The 26,327-nt window shown below is 36.4% G+C and overlaps 2 protein-coding genes across 4 annotated transcripts in view; one reads left to right on the top strand and one right to left on the bottom strand.

Moving 5' to 3' along the window:
• The window catches only part of LOC131152020 (uncharacterized), a 50,741-nt gene extending 28,009 nt beyond the window's left edge, over positions 1-22,732 (top strand). For all 3 annotated transcript variants that reach the window (XM_058103583.1, XM_058103581.1, XM_058103582.1), the window contains 2 exons: positions 21,769-21,858; positions 22,234-22,732. In XM_058103583.1, the coding sequence (XP_057959566.1) occupies positions 21,769-21,858; positions 22,234-22,272 (129 nt within the window). In that variant the 3' untranslated portion in view covers positions 22,273-22,732. The remainder of the gene's footprint in view (positions 1-21,768; positions 21,859-22,233) is intronic.
• Positions 2,927-5,562, bottom strand: LOC131152021 (uncharacterized). Its single transcript, XM_058103584.1, has 4 exons — positions 4,666-5,562; positions 4,427-4,563; positions 4,233-4,308; positions 2,927-4,114 (listed from the first exon to the last, which is right to left on the bottom strand). Exons 1-3 carry the CDS (start codon positions 5,339-5,341, stop codon positions 4,258-4,260), a joined length of 864 nt encoding a protein of 287 aa, XP_057959567.1. The 5' UTR covers positions 5,342-5,562; the 3' UTR covers positions 2,927-4,114; positions 4,233-4,257.
• Positions 22,733-26,327: the final 3,595 nt, after the last annotated feature.

Raw genomic sequence — 26,327 nt, 5'->3', positions numbered from 1 at the left:
CCTTTCATGTTAGTCCATTCTAATGTTTGGGTTCCTAGTTGAGGTGTGTCCAAGTTGGGTTTTTGATACTTTTTAGCCTTTGTGGATCATTCAAGGATGACTTGGCTGTATTCATAGAAGATTGTTTTGAGTTATTTCATATATTTTGTGTGTGTGTGTGTGTTTTTTTTGGTTATTTGTTTTTATTTTTTTTAAATAAAGACTCAATTTGGTTTGCCAGTTTGAATACTTTGGAGTGATAATGCTGAAGAGTATTTTAGTACTCAATTGACTACATATACAACTCTGCTTGTTATTGTTCATTAATCATCTGTGTTTACACTCTTCAACAAAATGGGGTTGCATAGTGGAAAAGTAGACAAGTCCTTGAAATCACTGACACCTTAGTTTACCTAATGCATGTACGTAAAAGTTTTTTGGGGTGATGTTGTATGTAATGCTTGCTATCTTATCAACAGAATGCCATCCTTTGTTCTTTGTGCAAAATTCTCTACTCCGCTCTCTTTCCTAATTCACCTCTATTCTCTTTACCTCGTATATTTAGGTGTATCTTTTTTTTTGTTAGCTAAATCTTGGGGTGGATAAGTTGGACCTTTGTGCTATAAAATGTGTCTGTGGACTACTTGTGCACTCAAAAAGAGTATCGTTGTTATTGTCCTACTCCTTCTTGCTCCTTTGTTTCTGCTGATGTTACCTTCTTTGAGTTTACACCATACTACACTCATTCCTTGAGTGCTTTTGATCTTTATGAGACTCTTCCTCTACCTAATCTTCTAGACTTTAGTTTGCTGTCCTTACCCAATCATTCACTTGTCTCTCCATGTTGTTTGCATCCTTGCAAGTATATTCATGAAGACAACTCCAAGGAAGAGAGTCCCTCTAGCTTTTACTACCATGCCTTTAATTTCCTCGTTTGATGATCACATTTCTCATGATTTTGATCCTCCCATTGCTGTCCAGCAAGGTAAACGTAAATGTACACAACATTCCATCTCCAAATTTGTTTTCTATGACTTTATATCACCCTCCTATTATTATTTTGTTACTACTTTATCATCTGTTTCCCTTCTTAAATATGTTTCTGAACCCTTAGCCCACTCTAGATGGAGGAATGCAATGGTTGAAGAGATGAATGCTTTACAAGATAGTGATACGCGGGAATTGGTATCACTTATTCTTGACAAATCTATAGTTGGTTTTCACTGGGTGTATATAGTGAAAGTCAACCTAGATTGTTCGTTCTGTGGCTCGTCTGAAGGTATGTCTTGTTGCTAAAGGGCATACATAGGTGTATGGTTTGGAGTATTTTGACGCCTTTTGCTCGGTTGCCAAACTTACATTAGTATGTTTATTCATCTCATTGGCCACCACTTGTCATTGAACTTTGCATTGGTTTCATATGAAGAATGCCTTCTTGCATGGTGATCTTGAGGAGGAGATCTATATGGACCAACCACTTGGGTTTGTTGCTTAGGGCGAGTCAGGCTTAGTCTGCCATCTCAAGAAGGTATTATGTGGTTTCAAACAATCTCCTAGTGAATGATTAGGTCAATTCAGTGTTGTAGTACTTATGTTTGGCCTTCGATGGTTTGTAGTGGATTACTTTATGTTTTATCATCATACTTCATTAGGTATGATTCTTGTTGTGTATGTGGATGATATTGTAATTATAGGTGATGATCAAGGTATTCAAGGCCTAAAACATTTTCTATAAACTAAGTTTCAAACCAAAAATTTGGGACCACTGAAATACTTCTTGGATATAAAGTATCTCGATATTGCGTGAGAATTGTTTTGTCACAGAGGAAGTATATTCTTGATCTTTTGTATGATATTGGGTTGTGGGATTCAAAAGGGTTGATACACCAATGGATCCTAACAGCAAGTTAGTGCTAAATATGGGTGATTTGTTGCCTAATCCTGGATGATACCAAAGATTGGTTGGAAAGTTGTATTATCTCATAGTCACTTGATTGGACATATCTTTTGCCATAATGTGAATCAATTTTTGGATTCTTGAGGCCAAGCCATTGGGACTTAGTAATTCGCATCTTGAGATATCTCAAAGGTACACCTAGAAAAGGTCTCTTGCATCGAGATCAGGGTCACACTTATATTTAGGGTTATACTAATGCAGATTGGGCCGGATCACCTTGAGACAAAAGATTCACAACTAGATATTGTATCTTTGTTGGTAGTAATTTGGTTTCTTAAAAGATTAAGAAACAAACTATAGCGGCTAGGTCAAGTGCTGAGTCAGAATATAGACTTATGGCTCATACTATATGTGAGCTTGTTTGGCTCAAAAACATGTTGGAAGAATTGACCTTTCCACTTTCTTAGCCTATGAAGTTGATGTGTGATAATCAAGATGCTCTTCTTATTGCCTCCAACATGCTCTTTCACGAGTAAATAAAACACATTGAAGTTTGATTGCCACTTTGTTCGGGAGAAACTTGTACGGAAACTAATTACCATAACTTATGTGAAGTCTAATATGTGTTGCACTCATGGTTCGAAATCGCGGTCGCGGGTAACGTCGCGAAACGGTCGCGGGTGTCGCGGGTCGCGGGAGACGCGGGTGTTACGTAACGGGAAGCGGGCGTAACGGTCGTGAATTTTTTTCACGCATGCACAACCATGCCAAAATTAAAAAATAAGCATGAAATCCATTAATACATGATTTTTAATGAATTTTGAAGGCTTTTTTTCAACCTACAAATGCTTTTTAATAGGCATTATGATTTTTATATTAATTTTAGTGTGCTGTTTACAAAAAAAAGCATATTTTTTTTATAGTTTACATTACTTTAATGAGTAAAAAGATGTAGAAATGTAAGAATCAATTAATTAAAGTCATAAAGTTACTAAAAATGAATCAATACTCAATAGACTTAATACTCAATATACACATTACACATACATGAATTTAAAAAGTGATTAATATCAAATATCAATAAATAGTTGAAAATACATGAATACAATATTACAAATTTATAACATAACACATGTCACCACCAAAAAGAATGACGTGGAGGGTCTTCATAATTTGCATCTGTATCTTGGGATTGGGATGGGAAATTATCTCCCCATCCTTGTGGAAATACATAGTTGAATGAACCCAAGTTTACGTCATTTTGTTGTTGCTCTTGAAAATGTACTGGTGATGAAAATTCTCCTGAATAATGTCTATAAGTTGGGGCAGGGGCTGGCTCTGGGTAGTGTGTAGAAGAAGACTCACTAGATCCTGAGATTCCTGATCCACTGGGATAAAAATGTGAGTCACGAGATGCATAATGTGGATATGCTGGATGAGATCCATATGATTGTGATGATGAACCATCTAAACCAAAGTCGCCAAAACTACGAACCACACCATATGAATCTTCAGTAGAATCGTTAGGGTCACCACGAGCACTCATTCTCCTGGGTTGTGAAGATTGGTTCCCTGGAGGAATACCCAAGTCATAATTTTCAGGTATGTCATGTAGTCCATAAGGATCAGAAGGATATATATCCCTTCCAAATGATATCCCTGTATCATATCCATAATTATATTCTACACCGCCGCCTCCACCACCACCACTGCCACCCCCCCCAACCTCAGCTCCAGCACCACTATTACCATCATCATCACTTGGTGGGCTCAAACCAAGATTGTCATCACTTTGTGTACGTTCAGGGCTTGAACTTGAATCATCATGCGCGTTTATTGGTGGTTGATCACCTCCTTCTGTAGTACCACCAACCTCTTCATTTAACCAATTTGAATTGTCCTGACCGTCGAGTAGTGGTGTCTCTCTCTCCTCTAACCATTGACTTAAAGGATCATCTTCTTCGAAAATGTAGTCCAAATTGATAGGATTGAAACCCTCTTCAATTTCTCGTTGGCTTCTTCTCATTGTACGTCTTAACTTTAACCTCATGTTGTAATGTACGAAAACAAGTTTTTGTAGTCTCATGTACTTGAATCTATTTCTTGTTTTCGTATGGATGAGGCTAAAGGTGCTCCAATTACGCTCACAGTTCGAAGCTGATGTGGTCTGGCTAAGAACTCTAATTGCTATTCTTTGGAGTTCAGGAGCACACAAGCCATAATGAATCCACCATTCAGCTGCATTAATAATTAAAAAGAGTTTTATATTAGTATAGCGTATTTCAAAAGTCAAATTTGAACACAAAGAGAGAAAATAGAGTAATTTTCCATTATTTAGCTATATAGTCATATTTACCAGGATTTGTTTGTTTCACTGCCTTTTAAGCCAATGGGGTTCCAAAAGTCTCCTGCCTATCTCGATATAGCAACAACTAAAAAAGGATGATTGTGAAATAAAATTAATTAATTAGATGTATTAATAATTATTCTTGAAAGTATTACAGAATACTAGAACAATTCATTATTCAATTTAATGGAACCAATACTTACTTGATTAATAGCTCGAATTTGAGTATCTATATCGGGTACCAACTTGGTTATCACTTTTTTAACTCCATCCATGACTTCTCTAGCAACTTCAGGAGAGGGTGAGGCACCATAAAGAAATTGTGGGTTCAAAAAATACCCTACAATTAAATTTAGAAACATATTAATCAATAGTTTTCTAATGCAACTATGCATAATTTAAAAGTTAAAATAATAAGAAATTGTATTTGATTTACACTTACCAGCAGCGTGCAAATCTTGGTGCAACTGAAAACTCCACCGGTTGTCAATAATTTTCCAATAGTCTTTGTAAAACCGACAATCTTTTTGAATGGCCAACTTCGCCCTATCAATTGCCTTGTATATGAAGCCCATGGTTGGTTTTTCATCACCATCAACCAATTTAAGAACTTTCACCAAGGGTTCTTGCACTTTAATTATATCAGGGGCCTTTTGCCAAAACTCTTTGCCTAAGATAATTTTCTTCGAATCATATGCTGGGCCTGATTTTGCCATTCCAAATCTTGAGTTTTTCCAAGCATCAGATGTAAACATTTCCCTTAGTGCTTGTTTATGCCTGACAATAGTCTCCAAAGCAATGAAATTTGTGGCAAATCGAGTGATGGCAGGGCGAAGTAACTCTCTATTATTTGTGAATTTCTTCATGCAATTCACTGTCCATGTGTGGTTGTAAATAAATGAGGTTATTGTTTTTGCATCTTCTAAGACCTTCTTCACGTTACTTTTCTTACCAATATCTTCAAGAATAAGGTCTATGCAATGAGTTGCACATGCTGTCCAATAGAGATTGGGCCTCTTCTGCATCAATAATTTTCCTCCTGCCTTCATTGCAGCTTCATTATCAGTCACTACTTGAACAACATTCTCCTCTCCAATTTCTTCAACCACCTCATCCATTAATCTGAAATGAAATTATAGATTCAATAATTACTACTATTTAATTAAAAACATGCAAGTCCATAATACTATTTGCATATACAATTAAAATTAGAAAATTACCTGAAATAATATTCAGCTGTTCTGCTTGGCACATCAGAGGCATCAACTGATTTGTGAAACACGGTGCCTCTATCGCAATAAACTAAAAAGTTTATAATGTGTTTTCTAGTTGGTCCTGACCAACCATCACACATAAGTGTTACACCTCTTTCCTTCCAAATTCCAGCAAAAGAAGCTATATAATTTTTCATTTCTTGATACTCTTGCTCCAAATAAATTTCAGATATCTCATAGGGTGATGGACCCTTCACCCCCTTTCCAACCTCTGCAGCAATATCAAGCATAGGTTGCATAAATGGAGAGTCAGCTACATTCGCTGGAATCCGATTATAAATTAGGAATTTTCCAACCGCTTTTCCTAATTTACTTCTTAAACCTTTCAGTAACTTTGTGTTGAGTTTTGGTTGTTTCGCACTCTTGCTTCTTTCTAAAATAGGATCCATTGCCTTTAGTCTAACTTCAGGGGCATCAGGATTGATCCATTGTCGTCCACTACCTCCAGCTTCTCGACCACTATAAGATCGAGCTCCTGCTCTATTGAAACCACTGGTAGCACCACTGCCAGAGCAACCTCCCTCTTCATAAATATTACCCCTTCCAGTTGTTCTTGCTCGAAATCTTTGTCTTTCTTCCCATTGTTGTTGTGATCGCATGCTTTCTTGTCGAGCAAATCTCATACTTCTTCTTCTAAGTCTTCTTCATCGCTCAAATTCTCAAAATCTCCTCTAATTTGGGCTTCTGCTTCTTCTTGCCTTTTTGTTTATCTCTTTTCTTCTCAGCATACTGTTGTAGATGTTTCATCATTTGTTCTCTTACTTGTGTGGTCACATTTGAGCATCCAGCTACTTGACCCTTTTTATGTGCCAAGTGTTGTTTCAAGCGTGTAATGCCCCCTTTGATTATCTTCCCACATAACTTACACATAATAACATGTCTATTACCGTCTACCGCAGTACCAAAATGCCATCCAATATCCTCACTAGGTAAGTTTTCATTTCCTCTATCACGTGACATATTGATAGACTTAATTTGATGATCTCTACACAAAATATAAAGAAAATACAAAGTTACAACCTTTCTACAATGACAGGAATAATATAATTAGTAATTTAGTAATATTAAATAATAAGTACTAAATAGTCCTAATTTTAAATACTTATTACGTAAAAATAAAGTATAATATTTGATTAAAAATAATAAGTAATGTTTATTATTTTTATATTTAAATAAACAAAATTATAAAATATTAGATATTTTATTACAAAAAAAATATATTCCTTTATCGTTAAAAAGATATTTTCATTATTTTTCATAGCTTGATTTTATTTTCATTTATAACTATAAGAAATTAACAGGTGAAAAAGATTTTTGCTCTACTTTCATATACATCATAGCATCACAAATAGAGATCCATACATTACAAATTGACTATTTAATTTTTTAAGTATTTTCTCAGTATATGGATTAAAATTAAATTTTTCTATAAATTCCAGTAGTAATTAGTAAAAATCAGATTTATTAATGTATTAACTATTAGGTTAATTTTTTTATTATTAAGTTATCAAATTTTACTTTATTTGATAACTAAAAACAAAAAATAGATGTAAACATTTATTTTACCTAATTTTAAATTTAAGGTCAAAATGATGTATTAAAACTTAAAAAATATTAATAAACAAGGTCACCCTACTCAAGAAATGGCAAGTAGATACACATGTAACATAAAATGGGTGACAGATGTTATTTAATTTTTTTTTATTTTATAATATGAACATTATTCAATATTTTTTCAATAGATGGGAGTGAATATGATATCTTCTTTATCAAAATAACCACTTTGTCCAGCTGACATAAATAGTATGTTAGCCAATTGGTGCCATGAATTAATTTTATTTCTATAAGTTTGGCAAATCCTAAGACTAAATATTATAATAATTGTGCAGAGTATTCCTTAGAATTTGGCAAATCCTAAGACTAAATATTATAATAATTGTGCAGAGTATTCCTTAGAATTCTTTAAGAATGGTGAAAAATATAGCTCAATTAAGCCTAGATAATATAAAATGCCATCACATGGATGTCTTGTGTACATACATTATTTTAATGCTTTGTTTAGATGGTGAATGCAGTAGTGGATTATTGATATTCAAATATTATTATAAAAAAGGCTTCAATTATTATTGGTAAATATTAATTATTTACTAACCTTAAAAAATATTAATTATATACTATTAATAATTGCTTGCTATGTCATGGAATTAATTTTCATAATTATCTTTCAAAAAATATAATACAATTAAAATATTTATAAATTAAGAAAATTTTATTTTACATAATTATTAATGATTTCTAATTTTTTACTCTATTAAATTACTTTTTTTTTAATTCAATTTAACAAACCTATTTTACAACAAAATATAATTTAAAAAAAAAACAGAATGAAAAGTGCTGTGGGAACAACAAAATATAATTAAAAAAAAAAAACAGAATGAAAAGTGCTGTGAACAACAAAATATAATTAAAAAAAAAAAAAAACATAATGAAAAGTGCTGTGGGTGTTGAGTGTTAGTGTTAGAGTGTCTCATACGCTGGGCCTGGTAGTCGAGTCAGACCGAGAGAGGGGAGGGATTCAAGGGAACTCGAAGGAGCTCGAAGGAGCGAAGGCTGCGAACTGCGAAGCACAAAGCAGAGATGACGCCAAGCTCCGAGCCTCCGAAGCTTAAAACGAGAGGCTGGCTGGTGGCGACTGCGACGACTGGCGGAGGAAGGTGCCGACTGCGACGACTGGCGGAGCTGCTGCAGACCTTTCGCCGTCGCTGGTGACTCGCCAAGTTGCTGGAACTACAAGATGAGTAGATCTGCGCGGTAGCCTCGGTGTGCTCACTCTCAGGCTTCGAAGCCTTCTTATTGCTTCCGCCAGGCGCCAACAAATTTTCAAGGTCAGTTTATAACTTTCCATTTTACCCTTTGAATGGCAGATGAGTGTGGGGACTGGGGAGGGGGAAAGCAGCGCTGCTGCCTGCTGCCTGCAGCAGAAATCCTTCAGCGAATCTGCGACTGTCGGCCATGTAACGGTCCGTAACGGACGTTACGAAGTGTAACGTTGGAGAATCGGCCGTTACGTGCCGTTACGCCTCCGTAACGGCCGTTACGGCCGTGAATTTTTTCCGAACCGCATTATCGGCCCGTATCGGTTTCGGGGCTTCCGATTTCCGTTACGTATCGGCCGTTACGCTACGTAACGGCCGTTATTTAAAACCATGGTTGCACTGATTTGTTTAACATTGCTTTGGGGGGTGCTTATGGTAAATTTATTTGTAACAGACTAGAAGCATATGATATCTATGCTCTAGCTTGATGGGGAGTGTTAATGGTTATTTTAATCTTTTAGTGTTATTATTAGTGTTAGCGTTATGGTAATGAGAGAAACTTAGTATATGGTGAATGTATTTGATATGTATTATAAATAGAGTTGCCACTAACCTTTTGGGGTCTGGTTAGAACACCTAATTACTACCCAATTAAGAGTAGAATCAGTCTGCGTATACCAGGATCAGGATTGAAAGTTCGGTTATGTGAGGGGAATGTACTAGCATCCTTACACACTCGTTCTACGAACGGTACCTAATTAACTAAAAATTATCCAAACTAAATTTCAACGACGTTTTATTTTACTCCCTTTTAAATGAACAAATTGCTTCAGTATATACAATTAAGTAAGCAAACGAGTATGCATGTTTTTATAGAGTATATTTAAAATAAATAATATAAATGATAATATAACAAAAACAAAAAACAATACCCAAAAAAAAAAAAAGAAATCTTACCTTTAAAGAATAAAGTGGCTATGGGGAGGGTGAATCAAACCTCCACCCTTTGTTATGATTGTTAAAAAATATCAGTTAAAGTGCACTAGGGTGAATAAGGGGTGAGGTTTAGATTTCATGGACCTTATGGAAGGAGAAGAAAATATCCCAATCTGAAGGAGTTGAAATGAAGATGAATGGCTGACCAAAACCTTGATGGCAACGCAACACAAAAGCGTCCAGCTACCATGTGATGCGGTGGAGGTTAAGCAGTGAGTGTGTGCGTGGAGTGAAGGATGGAGGTTGTTTCGATGGAGTTGTAGAGGGGCTGTTCTGCTTGCTGCGTGTGGTGCGTGAGGGTGGCCGGAGACGGTGATTGCTTGCCTTACCTGTAGAGTTGCTTGCTGGTGTGCACAGTTGGGTATGGTGGTGCTGGCCGTGTGGAAGATGGTGGTCGTGTTCCCCTCTGCGGCTGTGTGTGTGTGGCTGTGGAGAGGTGCTCATGACCGTGTCTCCTTGTTGCAGGGATGTAAGAGTGGTTGTGGCTGCCTTCGTATTGGCTGTGAACAGTGCTCACGACTGTGGTGCTGCTGTGGTGTGAGGATAAAGGAGGTCGTGTGTGGAGATGTTTGTCGGTGATGAGGGTGCGTGTAGAGATGGCCGTGAGGGTGGGTCTGCTGTTGGAGTGGTGCGTGAGCAGGAGTGAGAGAGAGAGAGAGAGGGAGGGAGAGCTGCGTGAGAGAGAGAAGAGTGCTGCAGCTGCCATGCCTTTTCCTTGTGTTTGTCCACCCTTTTATAGGATTAGGGTTTTGAAATTCCTTCCTTAATCCTTAGCTTCCCCAATTAATGCAGATTTTGATATTTTGGCATATTCCATTTTGCAATGGATATTCTAGAATATTCCCTTGTATTGGATGTTCTGGCATATTCTCTTTGGAATATTCTTGGTTTAATTCTTGGGAATAAAAGACCCAATTTTAAAATAACCGAGATTCGATTTTAAAATATTCGGAACTTATTTTAAAAATATCAGAGACTCAATTTAAAAGTAAAAGAGACTCAAATTTTAAAATAAATAGGACTTAATTTAAAATATCTGGGACTCAATTTAAAAATACCGTGATTCGATTTAAAAATATCCGAAACTCAATTTAAAAAATACTGGGACTCAGTTTAAAAATATTGGGATTTCATTTAAAAATAGCGGGACTCAGTTTAAATATATTGGGACTCAGTTAAAAAATGAAAGGGACTCAATTTAAAAATATCCGAGACTCATTTTAAAAGTAAAAGAACTCAGTTTTGAAATTAAAGAATTCAATTTTAAAAAGAACTTAAAATTAAAAGGACTTAATTTCTAAATTAAAGAACTCAATTTCAAAGACTCAAGACTCAAATAGGATTTTTCAAAACGGATCCTTCAATTCTCGGGATACAGGGTTGACTTCTTATTATGAAGGATCTCCTCAGAAAGGCTCGGTTAAAATTGGGGTGTCTACAGCTGCAACTTTTTATAGGCTTTGTTGGTTCGAGGTAACAGTAGGAGCTCTCTTATGTTATCTTTAGCAACAGACCTATAAATATAAAAGACACCTATTTTAGATGGGTCTCACAACTGCCTCATGTCTTCAGATCAATCAGGTACTGTTTGCTTATGCCAATCAGAGATAAAAAGGGAGTGACTAGGGTAACCTAGGAATGTTAGGATCTTTCTCTAGGTAGCACACAATCTTCTTGGTAGCACACTTTTCATGTGTAGCATCATTTCGCATTTCTCTAGGATGTTAACAGTTGGTGAGCTTTTTTTGGGATATTAGTAATTAGTGTACTTTGTTGGGATGTTAGTGATAGTGGATACCCCGAAGGTTTGACTTGAAAGGACCCTTGAAAGTTTGACTTCAAACGACCAGCGAAGGGTTAACTTGAAAAGACTTGCGAAGGGCTAACTCGGACAGAACTGCAAAGGATTAACATTGACAAGACCCGTGAAGGGTGGGTTAACATGGACAGACCCGCGAAGGGCTAACTTTGAAAAGACTTGTGAAAGGTTAACATGGAAAGACCCGCGAAGGGTTAACATGGAAGGACCCGTGAAGGGTTAACATTGATAGGACCCGTGAAGGGTTAACATTGACAAGACCCACGAAGGGTTAACATCAAAAGTCCCGTGAAGGGTTAACATGGACGCACCCGCGAAGGGTTAAAGATGACTATATGGGTGTAGGATCTCGAGAGCCAAAGCTTTTCTTGATTGAAGATGACTACCCGGGTGTAGGATCCTGAGAGTTTGAGCTTTTTTTGATTGGAAGATGACTGAGTAGGTGTAGTTCTCGAGAGCATTTTCTGATTTGGGAGATGACTACTCGGGTGTAGGATCTCGAGATCATTTTTTGATTTGGAAGATGACTACTCGGGTATAGGATCTTGAGAGCATTTTTTGATTGGATAATGACTACTTGCGTGTAGGATCTCGATAGCATTTTTTGATTTGGAAGATGACTACTTGGGTGTAAGATCTCAAGAGCATTTTGTGATTGGAAGATGACTACTCAGGTGTAGGATACCGAAAGCATTTTCTGATTGGAAGATGACTACTCAGGTGTAGGATCCCGAGAGCATTTTCTGATTGGAAGATAACTACTCAGGTGTAGGATCCTGAGAGCATTTTCTAATTGGAAGATGACAACTTGGGGGTAGGATCCCGAGAGTTAAAGCTTTTTTTGATTTGAAGATGACTACTTGGGTGTAGGATCCCCGAGAGCTGTTCCTGATTAGAAGATAACTACTCGGTTTTGGGATCCTGAGAGCATTTTCTGATTGGAAGATGACAACTCAAGTGTAGGATCTCGAGAATCAGAGTTTTTTCTGATTGGAAGATGATTACTCGGGTGTAGGATCCCAAGAGCATTTCTTGATTGGAAGATGACTACTCGGGTGTAGGTCTTGAGAGCATTTTCGATTAGAAGATGACTTTCGAATAAATGAGCTAGTCAAGGCAACTTGGAATAGATTATTTGAGTTTTGGAGGCGTAAATGCTCCTAGTATTCGAAAACCACTTGGGTTTGAGGACTGATGCCGTTGTGCCTGAAAAGCTTTTCTTGCATCAATAAATTGGACTTGAGGAGTGATGCCACAGTATTTGAAAAACATATTCTGAGATCCGAAGACCAGTGCCCTGATTTCTAAGGTAGATAAAACGATTTGGATAGAAAAAGCTTGGTTTTGAGGACCAATGCCCTAGTTTCAAAGTAGACAATCTCAAATTTTGGAACTGAAGGCTGGTGCCCCAGTTTTACAGTAGACGACACAATTTGGGAACTAGGGGCTAATGCCCTAGTCTCAAAGTGGTCAACTTGATTTGGGTTTGAGGGTCGATGCCTCAGTTTCAAAGTAGACAACACAATTTGGACCTGAGGGCTAGTGCCCCAGTTTTAAGGTAGACAACACAATTTAGATTTAAGGGTCGATGCCCTAGTTTCAAAGTAGACACCACAATTTTTGGAATGAAGAACAACTCAATTTTTGGAACGGAGGACAACTCAATTTTTGGAATGGGGGACTAATGCCCCAGTTTCAAAGTAGACAACTCAATTTGGACCTGAGTTGGTGCCCCAATTTTAGAGTAGGCAACGCAAACTGGACCTGGGTCAATGCCCCAGTTTCAGAGTAGATGACTCAATTTGGACTTGGGTTTGGGGTTGTTTATAAAGAGTTGGGTCTGGCTTATTTTAAAATGGGTTCAGGCTCGGGTTTGTTTTAAAAGAGTTGGGTTTGGGTTGTTTTAAGAATATTGGCCTGGATTTTTAGGTAATAGGGCCGAAACCCACTTTTTGAAATTTGGATTTGGCTTTTTAAAATTAGACTTGGTGTTAGAATTGGTGTATTCCCAAGAGGGGGGGGGGGTGAATTGGAATTTTCAATTCTAACACCTAGGTTAAATAAAATGCTTGTATAAAACAACCTAAGGTTGGTCTATATAATTCCAAATACGCAGATATAAAAGATATGTGGAAATTTAAGTTAAGCGCATCATTCACATAATAACATACGCGTGCGATAAATGTAAAGTGCATAAATGTAAATAAACACACGATATGTTATCGAGGTTCGGCCAACAGTGCCTACGTTCCCGCCTCAAGCTCGTAAGTTAGAGGATTCCACTAATAGCTCACTTAAGGGTGGAGCGACACCGTTTACAACCAGGTCAATTAGCGGGGCTGACCTCAACCTACACGCCTTAACAGGACGACGCACCTAGCTTTCCTAACCGGGTTTAAGCCAATCCGGGACTATTCCAGGGCTAGTCTCCCTCTTCAGGCCCGTGCCTGGAAATACAACCAATGTGTATTATACTGAAATGGTACAGTGATTGTGCTTTCAAGTAAAGCAGATATGTACCCAAATTCGCGCAATAATATACACCACAAATATGAAATAATATGTAAGCTCAATGTGGTCTAGATGATTCAACTCTCAAAGGTATTTTCTATCGGTGTAAAGTGTACGTGAGAGTGTCAAACAAACAATCTTTGTATCACAAGATATTCAACAAATAGTTTCACACAAAGATGTCAAGTCTTATGTATTTCAATCATTAAGATATCTCAAGCATGTATGTATTAAACGATGTATATGCTTGGTTTGCAAAAGACGTGTAATCTTTGTATTCAGCAAATAATATATGAGTGAAAGAATATTGCAACAAAGATTTTATCACACTAACAAATATCTCATCAAATATTTTCAAGATAAAAACACAGTAGATATTTGAAAATGTTTTTGCAACCAAAATGAAAATACCCTCTTCTTAAGATCTTGCAATGAAGATGCAAGCTTAGAAGATCTAACAAGGTTTTCTTAGGAAATGCTTATTAGCAAAAGCCTCCTAAGAATCCTAAGGTTTGGCTCTCAAGAAAGTCATATCAAACAAATAGCATAAGGAGAGCAAACCTATTAAACAAAACACTCAATCAACTTACAAAATATGTAGGCAATGCTAGAAGGCAAGTATGAGTGGTTTGAGTAATAAAATGAGTAGTATAGGGTTTTTATTTTTCAGAGAAATTTTCCCTAATCAAGGTGGCTAATCTCACACTAATTTTCTCAAATGAACTTGTATATATAGGCAAGGGAGAAAATATGACCGTTGGGGACCTATAGGGTATTTTTAGAAAAGTTTAATGATGTTTAAGGCATTTTAACCCTGTTTAGAAAAATATTAACCACGGTAAAAATGGGAACAACCCGAGAGGTCCGGTCGACCAAAAGTGGTTCGGTCGACCAGGACTCAAGTGGCTCGGTCGACCAGGGGGATTTTGAACTGAGTGGTTGGTCGACCGGGAAAGGGCGATTTTCAAAAACTCCGAGGTTCGGTCGACCGGGGCCTTTTTGAACTACAGGGCTCGGTCGACCAGACCGTTGGGAATCCTCCCAAGACCCCTCGGTCGACCAGGTAGTTGGAGTACAAATCTGGTCGGTCGACCGGGAGGTCAAACTGTTGACTCCCAGGTGGTTCGGTCGACCGAGGTCAAATGACCTACAAGGGCTCGGTCGACCGGGCCTGGGTCAAATAGTTGACCCGGACTAGTTTCGGTCGACCGGGCCAATTTGAACTGAATTGGCCGGTCGACCGAAAGTGCACCAAGTGTGCATTTCGGTCCTGTATCTATCCAAACAATTCCTATTCAAGTGCCTAATGTGTGTGTCCTAAGGTCACTTTGGGGTCCAATTTGAGATCACCGAAAAAGTCCGGTGTCGGTCGACCGAAGGTTCACCCTAAGGTCTTTCTACGGTTCGGTTTGAGCTTGCAAATTAAATCATGTTTGTGATGTGTGTGCTTATTACAAACCGAAGAACCCTAATTACTATTACAGACAATTTTACTAAAAATTATTACAATTAAGAGTTATGAAATTGTCTTCAAGCCTTTCTTGCTTTGTGCACATCTTGATCTTATCATTCTTGATTCTTGCACAAAACTCAACAACTCATTAGATACAATGAGTATTTGTCATAATCAAAACCGGGTGTGACCAATAAGGTCAACACTTGGGTCTAGTTGCTTAAAAGGGATTGGACCGACCCTAAAATGATTAGGCCGAGTGCTTTATTTTTGAAATAGTGGGTTATGGTCTCACTATTGGGCTTTTGGGTTTAGTGTAGGTATCCTGGGGGGAAACTAATAAGCATACACATAAAGAGGGGGGGGGGGGGTTTCCTTTTGTCCTGTGTTACAGATTAGGGTTAGGTCTCAGTCAATTTAGGCAGTGTCTAATCTTTCCATTTTTCATTGTTTTCTTTTGGGCAAAACCCTAATTGTACTTTCCTTTCTGCAGCAATCCTTCAAAAATATCTCAATTAATTAAATGATTTTCTTTCAAAATTTGTTTCCTTGTGCACGATTGATTTATTTTTCATTTTTAGGGTATAGCGTATCTTTGGAGGTGAAATATGAATCTTCCACGAATAAATCGGGCTTTTCTAGAATCTTGGCTAAGTAATATGGATGCAACATGTGAGACACAATACCACACATTAAAAAAATATATACAAGATTAAATCACACGGAGAAGGATGAGGCTCCTGCCCCAATCCTAAATAGATCTATCATTTACAGGGTGTTTTCAAGACTCTATCCTAAGGAGGGAATCTTGTGGATAAGTATGTGTGGTTAAACTCTAATCCCTATTAACAACAGGTTCTCAGCATGACCTCTGTCTTCACCTAGAGGGTTTGGACAAAGCTCAAACTGAGCGGAGTGGTTTGTGGGTCCCCACAAGCTTTCTTACATGGGGACAAACGATATTACACTCCTTTCTAGTTCTAATAAATGAAGCCTGGGTAGAAGGTTCATGAAAATGTGTGAATTCATAAGCTTGGTCTATTTCCACTATCCCTACACATCATACAATATTCAAATTTTAATCACATGCTCACAATCACATATCAAACATATATAATCAAATCTTTACAATAATATTCACAAGATTGATATACAGGCAACAATTCCAACATATATAAAACAATATAGAAACAAAATCTGTCATAATGATATTCACAATTATTTACTTATTCACATGTTTTTTCAAATAGATATAAAAACAAATATTCACAATTAATTAAATATATTCAAACATATACAATATTCACAACATAGACATACAAGTGGATGCTCAAACATATATGCAATCAAATATTCACAATAAACAATATATTCACAAAATAAGATAGAGTAATTAAAAGACTTATAAAATTCACATTTGGAATAATTCCTAATTAATTACTGGCTCGACTCTCTAATCTCTCTAGTAGAGTCGCCAAGCTGTCGCGACGTCTTGAGAGCAAGGGAACCTCGAGGAGGTGAATAAAAAATGATGATTTGAATTAAAAAAAAAACTTGGATGTTTGGAGTCGCCACTAACCTTTTTCTTCGTGTGGTTAGAACACCTGATTACTACTCAATCAAGAGTAGTATCGATCTGCGTATATCAGGATCGAGAGTTTGGTTATGTGAGGGGAAGGTATTAGCACCCTCTACACACCTATTCTACGAACAATACCTATTTAACTAAAAATTATCAAAAATTAAATTTCAATGGCCTTTATTTTACTCATTTTAATTGAACACATTACTTAGAGAGTATTTATAACGTGGTGTGTTTTGAGATTTGTCTAAAAGGACTCGCAAAAGTGGGGATCTCATTAGAAAAATCCCCCCCTCGGAGCTAACACGGGTGAGACTTGAAAAACCCATTGCCCTTTTTGAAATCATAGGGACACACCCACACAAAAATCAAGAAAATCATAAAAGGGTATTTTTTTTTTTATACATTCTTAAGTTTTTTAAAATTTTTGTAGATTTTTAAAATATTTTTCTAAAAAAAAAAAAACTTGCGAGATTTTTCAAAGATTTTATTATTATTAAAAAAAACTTCATATCAAATAACCAAGCTTAACTTTTAAACGTATAGGATGCAAAGGATATTAAATAATAAGATATCAATAGAGAATTAAATATTTCAAAGAACTCACCATGGAAGGAATAAAAAAGAAGATAATTACAACTTTTTAAGACTCCAAATACTAATCCGACTAGTCAGAATTAAGAAAAATGGGTTATGAAGATCTTGCAAAAATTCCAACTTCATTGGATGAGTAACCACTGTCCGATCATCTACATCATACAGACTGTGCAGGCACCGGTGAGCCTACTGCTATTGTGGCGAGACTGTTGTCCAAGAATCAATAATAAAGTTTTAAAGCTCAAAAATATAATCCAACCGGTAAAAATAAAGAAAAGAGTCAGAAACAAGCTGGTAAAATTTGAGCTTGATCGGACAAGACATCACCGTCTGATCGTCTTCGTCAAGTTGACTGTGTAGACACTAGTGAGTCCACTGCTGATGCGGTGATGCTACTGTCCGGAGCACAAAAATAAAGTTGTAAAGCTTTAAAACATAATACAATCGGTAAAGATAAAGAAGAGAGGATCAGAAACAACTTGATAAAATTTGAGCTTGATCGGACAAGAAATTACCATCCGATCGTCTTCATCAAGTTTACTGTGTAGGTGCCAGTGACTCCACTGTTGCTACGGTGAGGCTACTGTCCGGGGCACAAAAATAAAGTTGTAAAGCTTAAAAAAATAATTCAAAGGGTAAAAATAAAGAAGAGAGTCCGAAATAACCTAGTAAAATTTGAGCTTGATTGGACAAGAAATCACCATTCGATTGTTTTAATCAATTTCACTGCGCAGGCCGTGAGGTGTTCCACTACCATCGGTGAGCTGTTTCATCCCTGCCACTGTGGAAGAGAGGGAGAAGCTGCGTGAGAGAGAGAGAGAGAGAGAGAGAGGAATGGGGCTACGACCACCCTTGGCGTGTCTAACCCCTTTGCTTGCATGCCCTTTTATAGGCATAGGATTTTGAAATTCATTTTCTAATCTACAGATTCTCGGGATACAGGATCGACTTCTTATTATGCAGGGTCTCCTTAGAAAGATTTGGTTAAAATAGATGTCTTTTATTTTTATAAGCTTGTTGCTAAAGATAACAGAGGAGAGTTCCAACTGTTACCTTGAAGCAACAAAGCCTATAAAAAGGGGCAGCTAGGGGTGAACAAACGGTCTATTCGGCCGAATTCGGTTAATTTACCAAATTGACCTAAATTTTCGGTTAATTAGAACTATTAATCAAATCAACCGAATAGAGGGGCCTCATCGAATTGAACCCGGCTAAATTACCTTTTCGGGTAATTCACTTAATCGAATTTAATTGAATTAATTTGAAATTAATTAATAAAAACATAATATAATTGTAGATTTTTTTATCGAATACTAATTAAAATATTAACAAATTAACATATACTAATTAACATATTAACAAATTAGCATATACCAATTAACATATTAACAAATTAACATATACTAATTTATATTTAAATTTTAATTAATTATTAAATTGGTTATTTCGATTAACCGAATTAACATTCCTCTTAACCGAATCGATTAACCGAATTTTGTAAAACCATAACCGAATGAACCGATCTCGTGTTAACTGAACCTAACTGAATCGAACCGAACAATTTCGGTTGGTTAATTAGGTTAGTTTGTGTTTTCCTGAATTATGCTCACCCCTAGGGGCAGCTGTAGATAGGGGTGAGCAAACGGTTGGTTCGGCCAAATTCGGTTAATTAATCGAATTAATTGAAATTTTTGGTTAATGAAAACTGTTAACCGAACCGACCGAATAGAGGGGCCTCATCGAACCGAACCCGACCAAATTACCTTTTTGGGTAATTTGGTTAACCAAATTTAACAAAATTTAACCTAATTAATTTGAAATTAATTAATAAAAATAGAATATAATTGTAGATTTTTTTACCAATTCTAGCTTAATTAAGCATCTCATCTATTAATTTTATTAATAAAAATGATATTTTGCTATTGAAACTATAAGAGTAGAATTTGCACTATTACGTTACCCACCATCAGCTTAATTAAGCATCTCTTAACATATGCTAATTTATATTTAAATTTTAATTAATTATTAAATTGGTTATTTCAGTTAACCGAATTAACATTCCTCTTAACCGAGCCAATTAACCAAACTTTGTAAAATCATAACCGAACAAACCGATCTTGTTTTCTTAACCAAATCGAACCGACCAATTTCGGTCGGTTAATCTGCCCTGAATTATGCTCACGCCTAGCTGTAGACACCCTAATTTTAAATAGGCTTTTCTGAGGAGACCCTGCGTAATAAGAAAGTCGAACTTGTATTTTAGAAATTTGCAGATTGGGAAATGAGTTTCAAAATCCTATGCCTATAAAAGGGCATGCAAGCAAAGGGGTTAGACACACCAAGGGCAGTCATAGCCCCCTTCCTTTCTCTCTCATGCAGCTTCTCAGGCTCTTCCATAGTGGCAGCATTGGAATAGCTCACCGATGGTGGCGGAACACCTCACGGCCTGCGCAGTCAAATTGATGAAGATTATCGGACGGTGATTTCTTGTCCGATCAAGCTCAAATTTTACCAAGTTGTTTCTGACCCTCTCTTTTTTATTTTTATCGGTTGAGTTATTTTTTTGAGCTTTACAACTTATTTTTGTGTCCTAGATAGTAGCCTCACTGTAGCAGCAGTGGAGTCATCGACGCCTGCATAGTAAACTTGATGAAGACGATCGGATGGTGATTTCTTGTCCGATCAAGCTCAAATTTTATTTGGTTGTTTTTGATCCTCTCTTCTTTATTTTTATTAGGTGTATTATGTTTTTGAGCTTTACAACTTTATTTTTGTGTCCTTGATAGTAGCCTCACCATAGCAGCAACGAAGTCATCCGCACCCGTACAGGCAACTTGATGAAGACGACCAGACGGTGATGTCTTGTCTGATCAAGCTCAAATTTTACTAGGTTGTGTTTGACCCTCTTTATTTTTACCAGTTGGATTATTTTTTTGAGCTTTAAAACTTTGTTTTTATTTATTGGACATCAGCCTCGCTGCAGCAACAGTAGGCTCACCGATGCCTGGGAAGTCTGTATGATGTAGATGATCGGACGGTGGTTACTCGTCCGATGAAGCTGGAAATACGATCGGGGGCATCCCTGCAGTCGGGAACCCCTGTGCTGGTATTGTGGGGATGAATGGGGGCGCGTTCGGCTCTGGTCCTTCCGTGGTGCAAGGTGGTGGTGCTGAAGTTTGACCAAGGATCCGGGTGAATCCCGGAGCATGAGTGAGGCCTGAATCCGTCTGAGTCTTGTACCTGCATTGCCTTCTCCTTGTTCATTAATAGATCTAGCACTTTGTTCATTTGGGTCTGCCTGTCTTTGACATTATTATTGATTTCCTCCTAGCCTTGTTCGATGCCCATAACACAGTTCTCCATATGTTCGCTCATTTCCTTCCTCATTCATTCCTTTCTCGGGTGATGGCCCATGTACCCAAAGATTCTACAAAGGATCAGGCTATGATCTGGGTTTGGGGTTGACTTAGGCGAGTCAACCCATTGGGTTTGTTCAGTGTGAGCTTTGATGTGCATTTGGGCCTACTGATCCCACTTGGATCCTATTGCAATCCTCCCATTTTGCTATTCTATGTAGGATCAAGATCATTTTGGTAAAGTAGGATAGTACGATCCCACGATCCAAATCACGATTTCAACAACCATTGTCATAGCATGCGTTCGTGCATGCATGTGTGTGATGACGTACACAAGTGCATGAGCATGTTTGTGCGCATCATGTACAAAAATATATTACTTACCTAATAAATAAGTAGTTACGTATAGTGAGGTTTAAGGTTTGAGACGGTAGACATTTTTTGTGCATGGGACCCGTTTGACTTGTTAGTTACCCTGTTCACATTAGGCTAGTCAGGTCAACCTTGGAGCACCTCGTATTCAGGTTTTGTCATGTGTGTTAACTGGACCAGCCTAATGAGTAGTGACCAACTTCGGTCAAAATCATCAGGATCAGTTATACCTAGTGGCCAACTTTAGTCAAAATCATTAGGATCTGCTATTCTGTTCCATTTTAAAACCATATATGGCAAGAGTTTGGTTTGTGGAGATTTTGGGAGTTGATGGGTAAATGGCCAAAAGACTGGGATACTGAACAATGGTAGCAATTACAAAAAATTGGAGAATTGAAGCAAAGCTCTACTACCCTATTGATGTAGGACTAATTGGCAAGAAAAAGAAGAGAAGATGATGAGAATTTTGTTGAGAGGAGAAAATAAAAGAAAAATAACATGAAGAAAAGGGAAAGCCCAATTAGAGTTCAATTATTCAATGATCCAAGCTGCCTCAATGGTACGTAATGAAGCCATTAACATAGGCACCCCTTAAAGAACAAATGAAGAGAATAATATCAAATCGCCATAGAAATAAAATTAAAAAAAAAAAAAAACATTCAGTGTCCTCCCAACCCCTGCCTCCACCCCCCCCCCCCCCAAGCCCCTGTAGCATTTTTTAGTTTAAGAATGCACATCTTAAATCGATTTGCCAATGTCAAACATGCAGGAGTGTGGTCCTCGTTTCACTTTGAAGTTGATCAGTCTACAGCATGGAACATTTGACAGCAAAGGCAGCGAATATGAGTGGGTTCACAAGGTAATTTACTTTTTGGCCAATTTATCTGGCATTTGATTTGGTAAAATTTCTTAGGCTCCATTTGCAACTTGGAGAACATGAGGAAGAGAGAAAAAAAGAAAAATATGAAGGAATTCACTTATTTATTTCAAGGAAACGAGAAAATAAAAAAAATGCAGTATATTAATATGAGTTTAATTTTTTGCACATCACGAAAATTTAATATTTCTTAATTTTTAGTTGAATTACAACAAATTAAAATAGTATATGGTATGGAGAAATAATAGCAAAAAAAGGATTTCGGCTTTCTTCTCCTTTCCTTCTCTGAAACAAAATTCCTGGTTTCATTGGAATGAAACATGTGATGATGTCTAGTTTGTTATTTTGGAATTTTAGCCGGAAATGGACACCAGCCGCAGGAGATTTTTCTTGTGACTTGCTTTGCTAGTCCTTTGGGCCCAGAATGGAAAGCTTTTCGAGACTCGTGGCCCTGCAATGGAAGTTGGTTTCACATAAAAAGATTGGAGAGTTCTGAAACCTGCAAACAGAATGGCCGTTGAAATTTTTGCACAATGTTCTATCTTGATGTGCCCACCTGCCTTGCGATTGTACCGTTTCTTAATTCTTTTTGGCTACTGCTATTTTTTTTTGGGGAAGTCTAGATTATTCTGAATCCATGTCTCCTTTTGCACTTGCATTAGTTTTTTTTTTTTTTTTTGTCATTTTATAAATTTAATTTAGGATAAAAAATTACATTGCAATGGGTAAGTTCTGTTGGTAGTCCGGCAAATATGGGCGTAGTTGTTTGTATTCAGGTTTCAAAACTTTAATTTGTTGCACCACTGGTCTCGCAACTATTTAATTGCTATTTAATTTGGTGCGATTTGACATTCAAGGGTTTTGAAGTTCACGTGACTTGGTTGTGGGATTCATTTTGTGTATGATTAAAAAATACGGACCAGGTGGTGCAAGTAAATTACATAAATTTCAATAAAAAATAGTAAATGAAAATAAGAAGATCTCGTGATCATTTTTCTTTAGCAAACTAACAAGGTTAGGTTAATTGGAATTTTAGGCCAAGTGGGACCTGGTGCACCCATGAGAGCTCTTAATTTCGTAGTTATGAGTGGCTAGCAAATCATTTTGAAATAATATTGTGCAAAAATGTTGGTACTGGCAGAATGAACAAAACTTAGTTGTGAAAAATGTAAAATTCAAATTTCATGATTTTCAATTGTTTTGAGGTGTCGGAACGATTCAATAGTCAAAATTAGTTTTTTTTTTAATTAAATCATTTCGTATTTATTTATAGTTTTTTTTATTAAAATAATTTTTCAAGCGGTCAACCGGCTTGTGTAGGTGGTCAACCGTTTGAAAATCTTTACAACAAAATTCTTGTTACTCTTGTGAAGAATATTTCATGTAAGTATACAAAATTTATTCTAGGAATGAAAGTTAAAACGAAAGTCTAACTGTTATAAAGTTTTAACTCGTGATTTACCTAATTGTTACAAAATTTTAACTCATGATTTGTGGCTATTACAACTAGATTTATAGCCTAATAATTAGGTTGTATGATCTTGTGCTTGATTTGAGTTCTCCTTTATATGCCCCCGCAAGTTGGAGCTGCCATCGATTAAGCCAATCTTGTTTTTTATAGAATTTGTGCGTTGTCGTGACAAGGGCTTTGTTAGTAAATCTGTGAGTTGATCTCGAGTGTTGATGTGATGAATATTGAGAATGCCACGATGAGCCATATCACGAACAAAATGTAGATCAATCTGAATATGCTTCATTCGAGAATGCTGCACTGGATTAAAATTGAGGTGAGTTGCACCCAAATTATCACATAACAGTGTTGGTGAAGCTTTCACTAGTAAAACGAGTTATTTGAATGGTGATAGAAGCCACATAGTTTCTAAAGCTGCATTTGCAAGGGATCTATATTCATTTTCGGTTGACAATATTGCTATAGCTCTCTGTGTTTTTGAACTCTAAGATTTGGAGTTTGTTTTAAGAAAGCACTTGTATGCAGAGGTGGATGTACGATCATCAAGATTGCTTGCCTAATCAGCATCGGAATATATTGTGAGATCAAAATTGGATGTTTTTTTTATGTGAATGTTGTGAAAGATTGTTTGCTTCAAGTAGTGGAGGAGTCTCTTTGCCGCTGCCCAATGAGTTATTGTGGGTTTGTGCATAAATTGTGGGAGTTCATTTATTGAAAAAAAAAAATGCCCGGATGGGTGAGAGACAAATATTGGAGACCTCCAATAACACACTTTGAAACTCGGTACTATCAAAATATGTTGTCCCATCAACCAACTTTAGAGTTGTGCTTGTGGATAGCGGAGTAGAAACTTCTTTAGCACCTTTCATGTTGGTTTTAAATGGGAGGTCCAGAATATATTTGTGTTGTGAGAAGAAGAGACCGGATTTAACGAAAATGACTTCCATTCCCAAGAAAAAATGAAGCTGACCCATGTCCTTTAAAGATAATCGAACTCCAAGTTGTTCAATGATATAAGACACAAAATTAATGTCATTGCCAGTGATAACTAGATCATCAACATGTACTAAGAAATAGCACAAAACAGAGCTATGGTTATATTTTTTAACAAAGAGGAGTTCACTTTCGAATTTTGAAACCCAAGATTCACGATTGTCATTTTTAGTGCCAAGTACCAGGCTTGAGAAGCCTGTTTGAGGCCATATATGACCTTATTTAACCTGCAAACATGAATGGGTTTCGATGCATCTTTGAATCCCGGGGGTTGGACTATATAGATTGTTTCAGTCATTATCCATGCAAAAATGCATTGTTGACATCAAGTTGTCTCAAAGGCCATCCCTGCATCACAATAACTGTAAAAACGGTTCTAATAGTAATAGACTTCACAACGAGGTTAGAGGTTTCCTTGTAGCCCAACCTAGGATGTTGATTATAACCTTTAGCGACAAACCTCACTTTAAAACGGTCAATAGACCCATCATCTTTGCGTTTTACATGGAATACCCATTTACAACCCACTGGTCTATAGTTATTTGGTGGGGGAACCAGTTCCCATGTACTATGGTGTATGAGTGCAGTGAGTTCTTTGTACATTGTTGTTGTCTGGTGTTTTTCACGGAGTGCTTGGGCCACACAACTTGGTTCAATGGTATTTGGAATGGGATGTTTGGTTGTTGAATTCAGTTGTTTGGGTTTATGGATGTTGTTCATCGACCTAGTGGTCATGGAGTGGGTTCGTGTAATTTATTGTGCATGTATATCGCAAGGAACAAATATGGGATCTATGTGCAAAGTACAGGGTCGGCTCAAAGTGTAGGCAGCTGAGGTGCTCGCCTAGTCCTAAATTTTTTTTAATATAATAATATATTTTTGAGACCCCAAATTTTTTCTTAATTAAATAATGTTAACAATATTTATTATGCTCTCTTCCCATACATTGACTTTCTAACTAACAAATAAATGAAATTATATTTTAAAAATGTAAAATAAATGCAATTTAATTCTTTTTCTTTTTTCAAATCTCATTGATTTCCCAACTAATAATTTTATTATATTTCTAACTATCTATTACTCTCATCTCTCTCTCTTAGTCTTTCTAAAAAAATCTTTTCATCTCTCACACTCTCATACTCTCATCTCTCGATCTCTTTATGATTTTTGCTCCGGCTCTTGTGTTCATCATCTTCGGGCTTCCGATTCTTTGTAATTTTTATCAACCATAATTTTGATTTCAATGTTTGTGCATTATTTTTTTATTATTTTCACTATGAATTTTTTTTTTTCTATTTTTTTGTAGATTTTGGAAGCTTTGAGGCTAGAGTGTTATATTCGGCAAAAATCCGATATCTCTAAAGTCTCGCTCGCCAATCGATTTGCAATAATAATAATAATAATCAGGTTATATTGTTTCAATCTATTATTTGTATAGATTTATTAAAATTATTTTTATTTGTTTACATAATTTGTCAATTTATAGTTAGTGTTAATTTTGAAATTTAATTATGTCAACTAGAAAATATGAATCCGGATATGAAAAACGAAGAAAGAAAAAAAAAAATAGAAGAATTAGTGTCATCTTACTTGATAAATTTATTTTTAGTTCTAAATAAAATATAAATGAGCAAGATGAAAATCTTCCAAGAAACGAGCAATCAATTCCAGAGATGGAATAATAATAATAATAATAATAATAGTGATAAAGGTAACATTAATATACAAGAAATGCTAACTAATGATATTTCTTTTGAAAGACATTTTAAAAATATAGAAGAAGTAAAAATAAATAATGATGATAATATTTATGATCCAAAATATTGGGAAAATATAGATACCAAATTATGAAATTTATTAGTTGAAAAAGGTCCTATTAGGGATAATAATTTAATTTTTCCAAAAGATGAAATTCAAGACATTTTTCAAATACATATTATATTAAAAAATTATCAAATGGGGGGAAACATGATAGAAAATGACTTAT

This window comes from Malania oleifera, chromosome 3 (genome assembly GCF_029873635.1).
Source record: "Malania oleifera isolate guangnan ecotype guangnan chromosome 3, ASM2987363v1, whole genome shotgun sequence".
Classification (NCBI taxonomy): Eukaryota; Viridiplantae; Streptophyta; class Magnoliopsida; order Santalales; family Ximeniaceae; genus Malania; species Malania oleifera.
This window is presented reverse-complemented; position numbering and strand designations above follow the sequence as displayed.

What these genes read in the sequence shown, in the direction of transcription:
- LOC131152021 (XM_058103584.1), bottom strand. Translation starts at nt 5,341, where the DNA reads ATGGATGAGGTGGTTGAAGAAATTGGAGAGGAGAATGTTGTTCAAGTA. An exon ending in CCAAGATTTGCACGCTGCTG is followed by an intron (nt 4,564 to 4,665) that starts GTAAGTGTAAAT and finishes ATTTAATTGTAG; the next exon opens with GGTATTTTTTGAACCCACAA. An exon ending in AAATTCGAGCTATTAATCAA is followed by an intron (nt 4,309 to 4,426) that starts GTAAGTATTGGT and finishes ATCCTTTTTTAG; the next exon opens with TTGTTGCTATATCGAGATAG.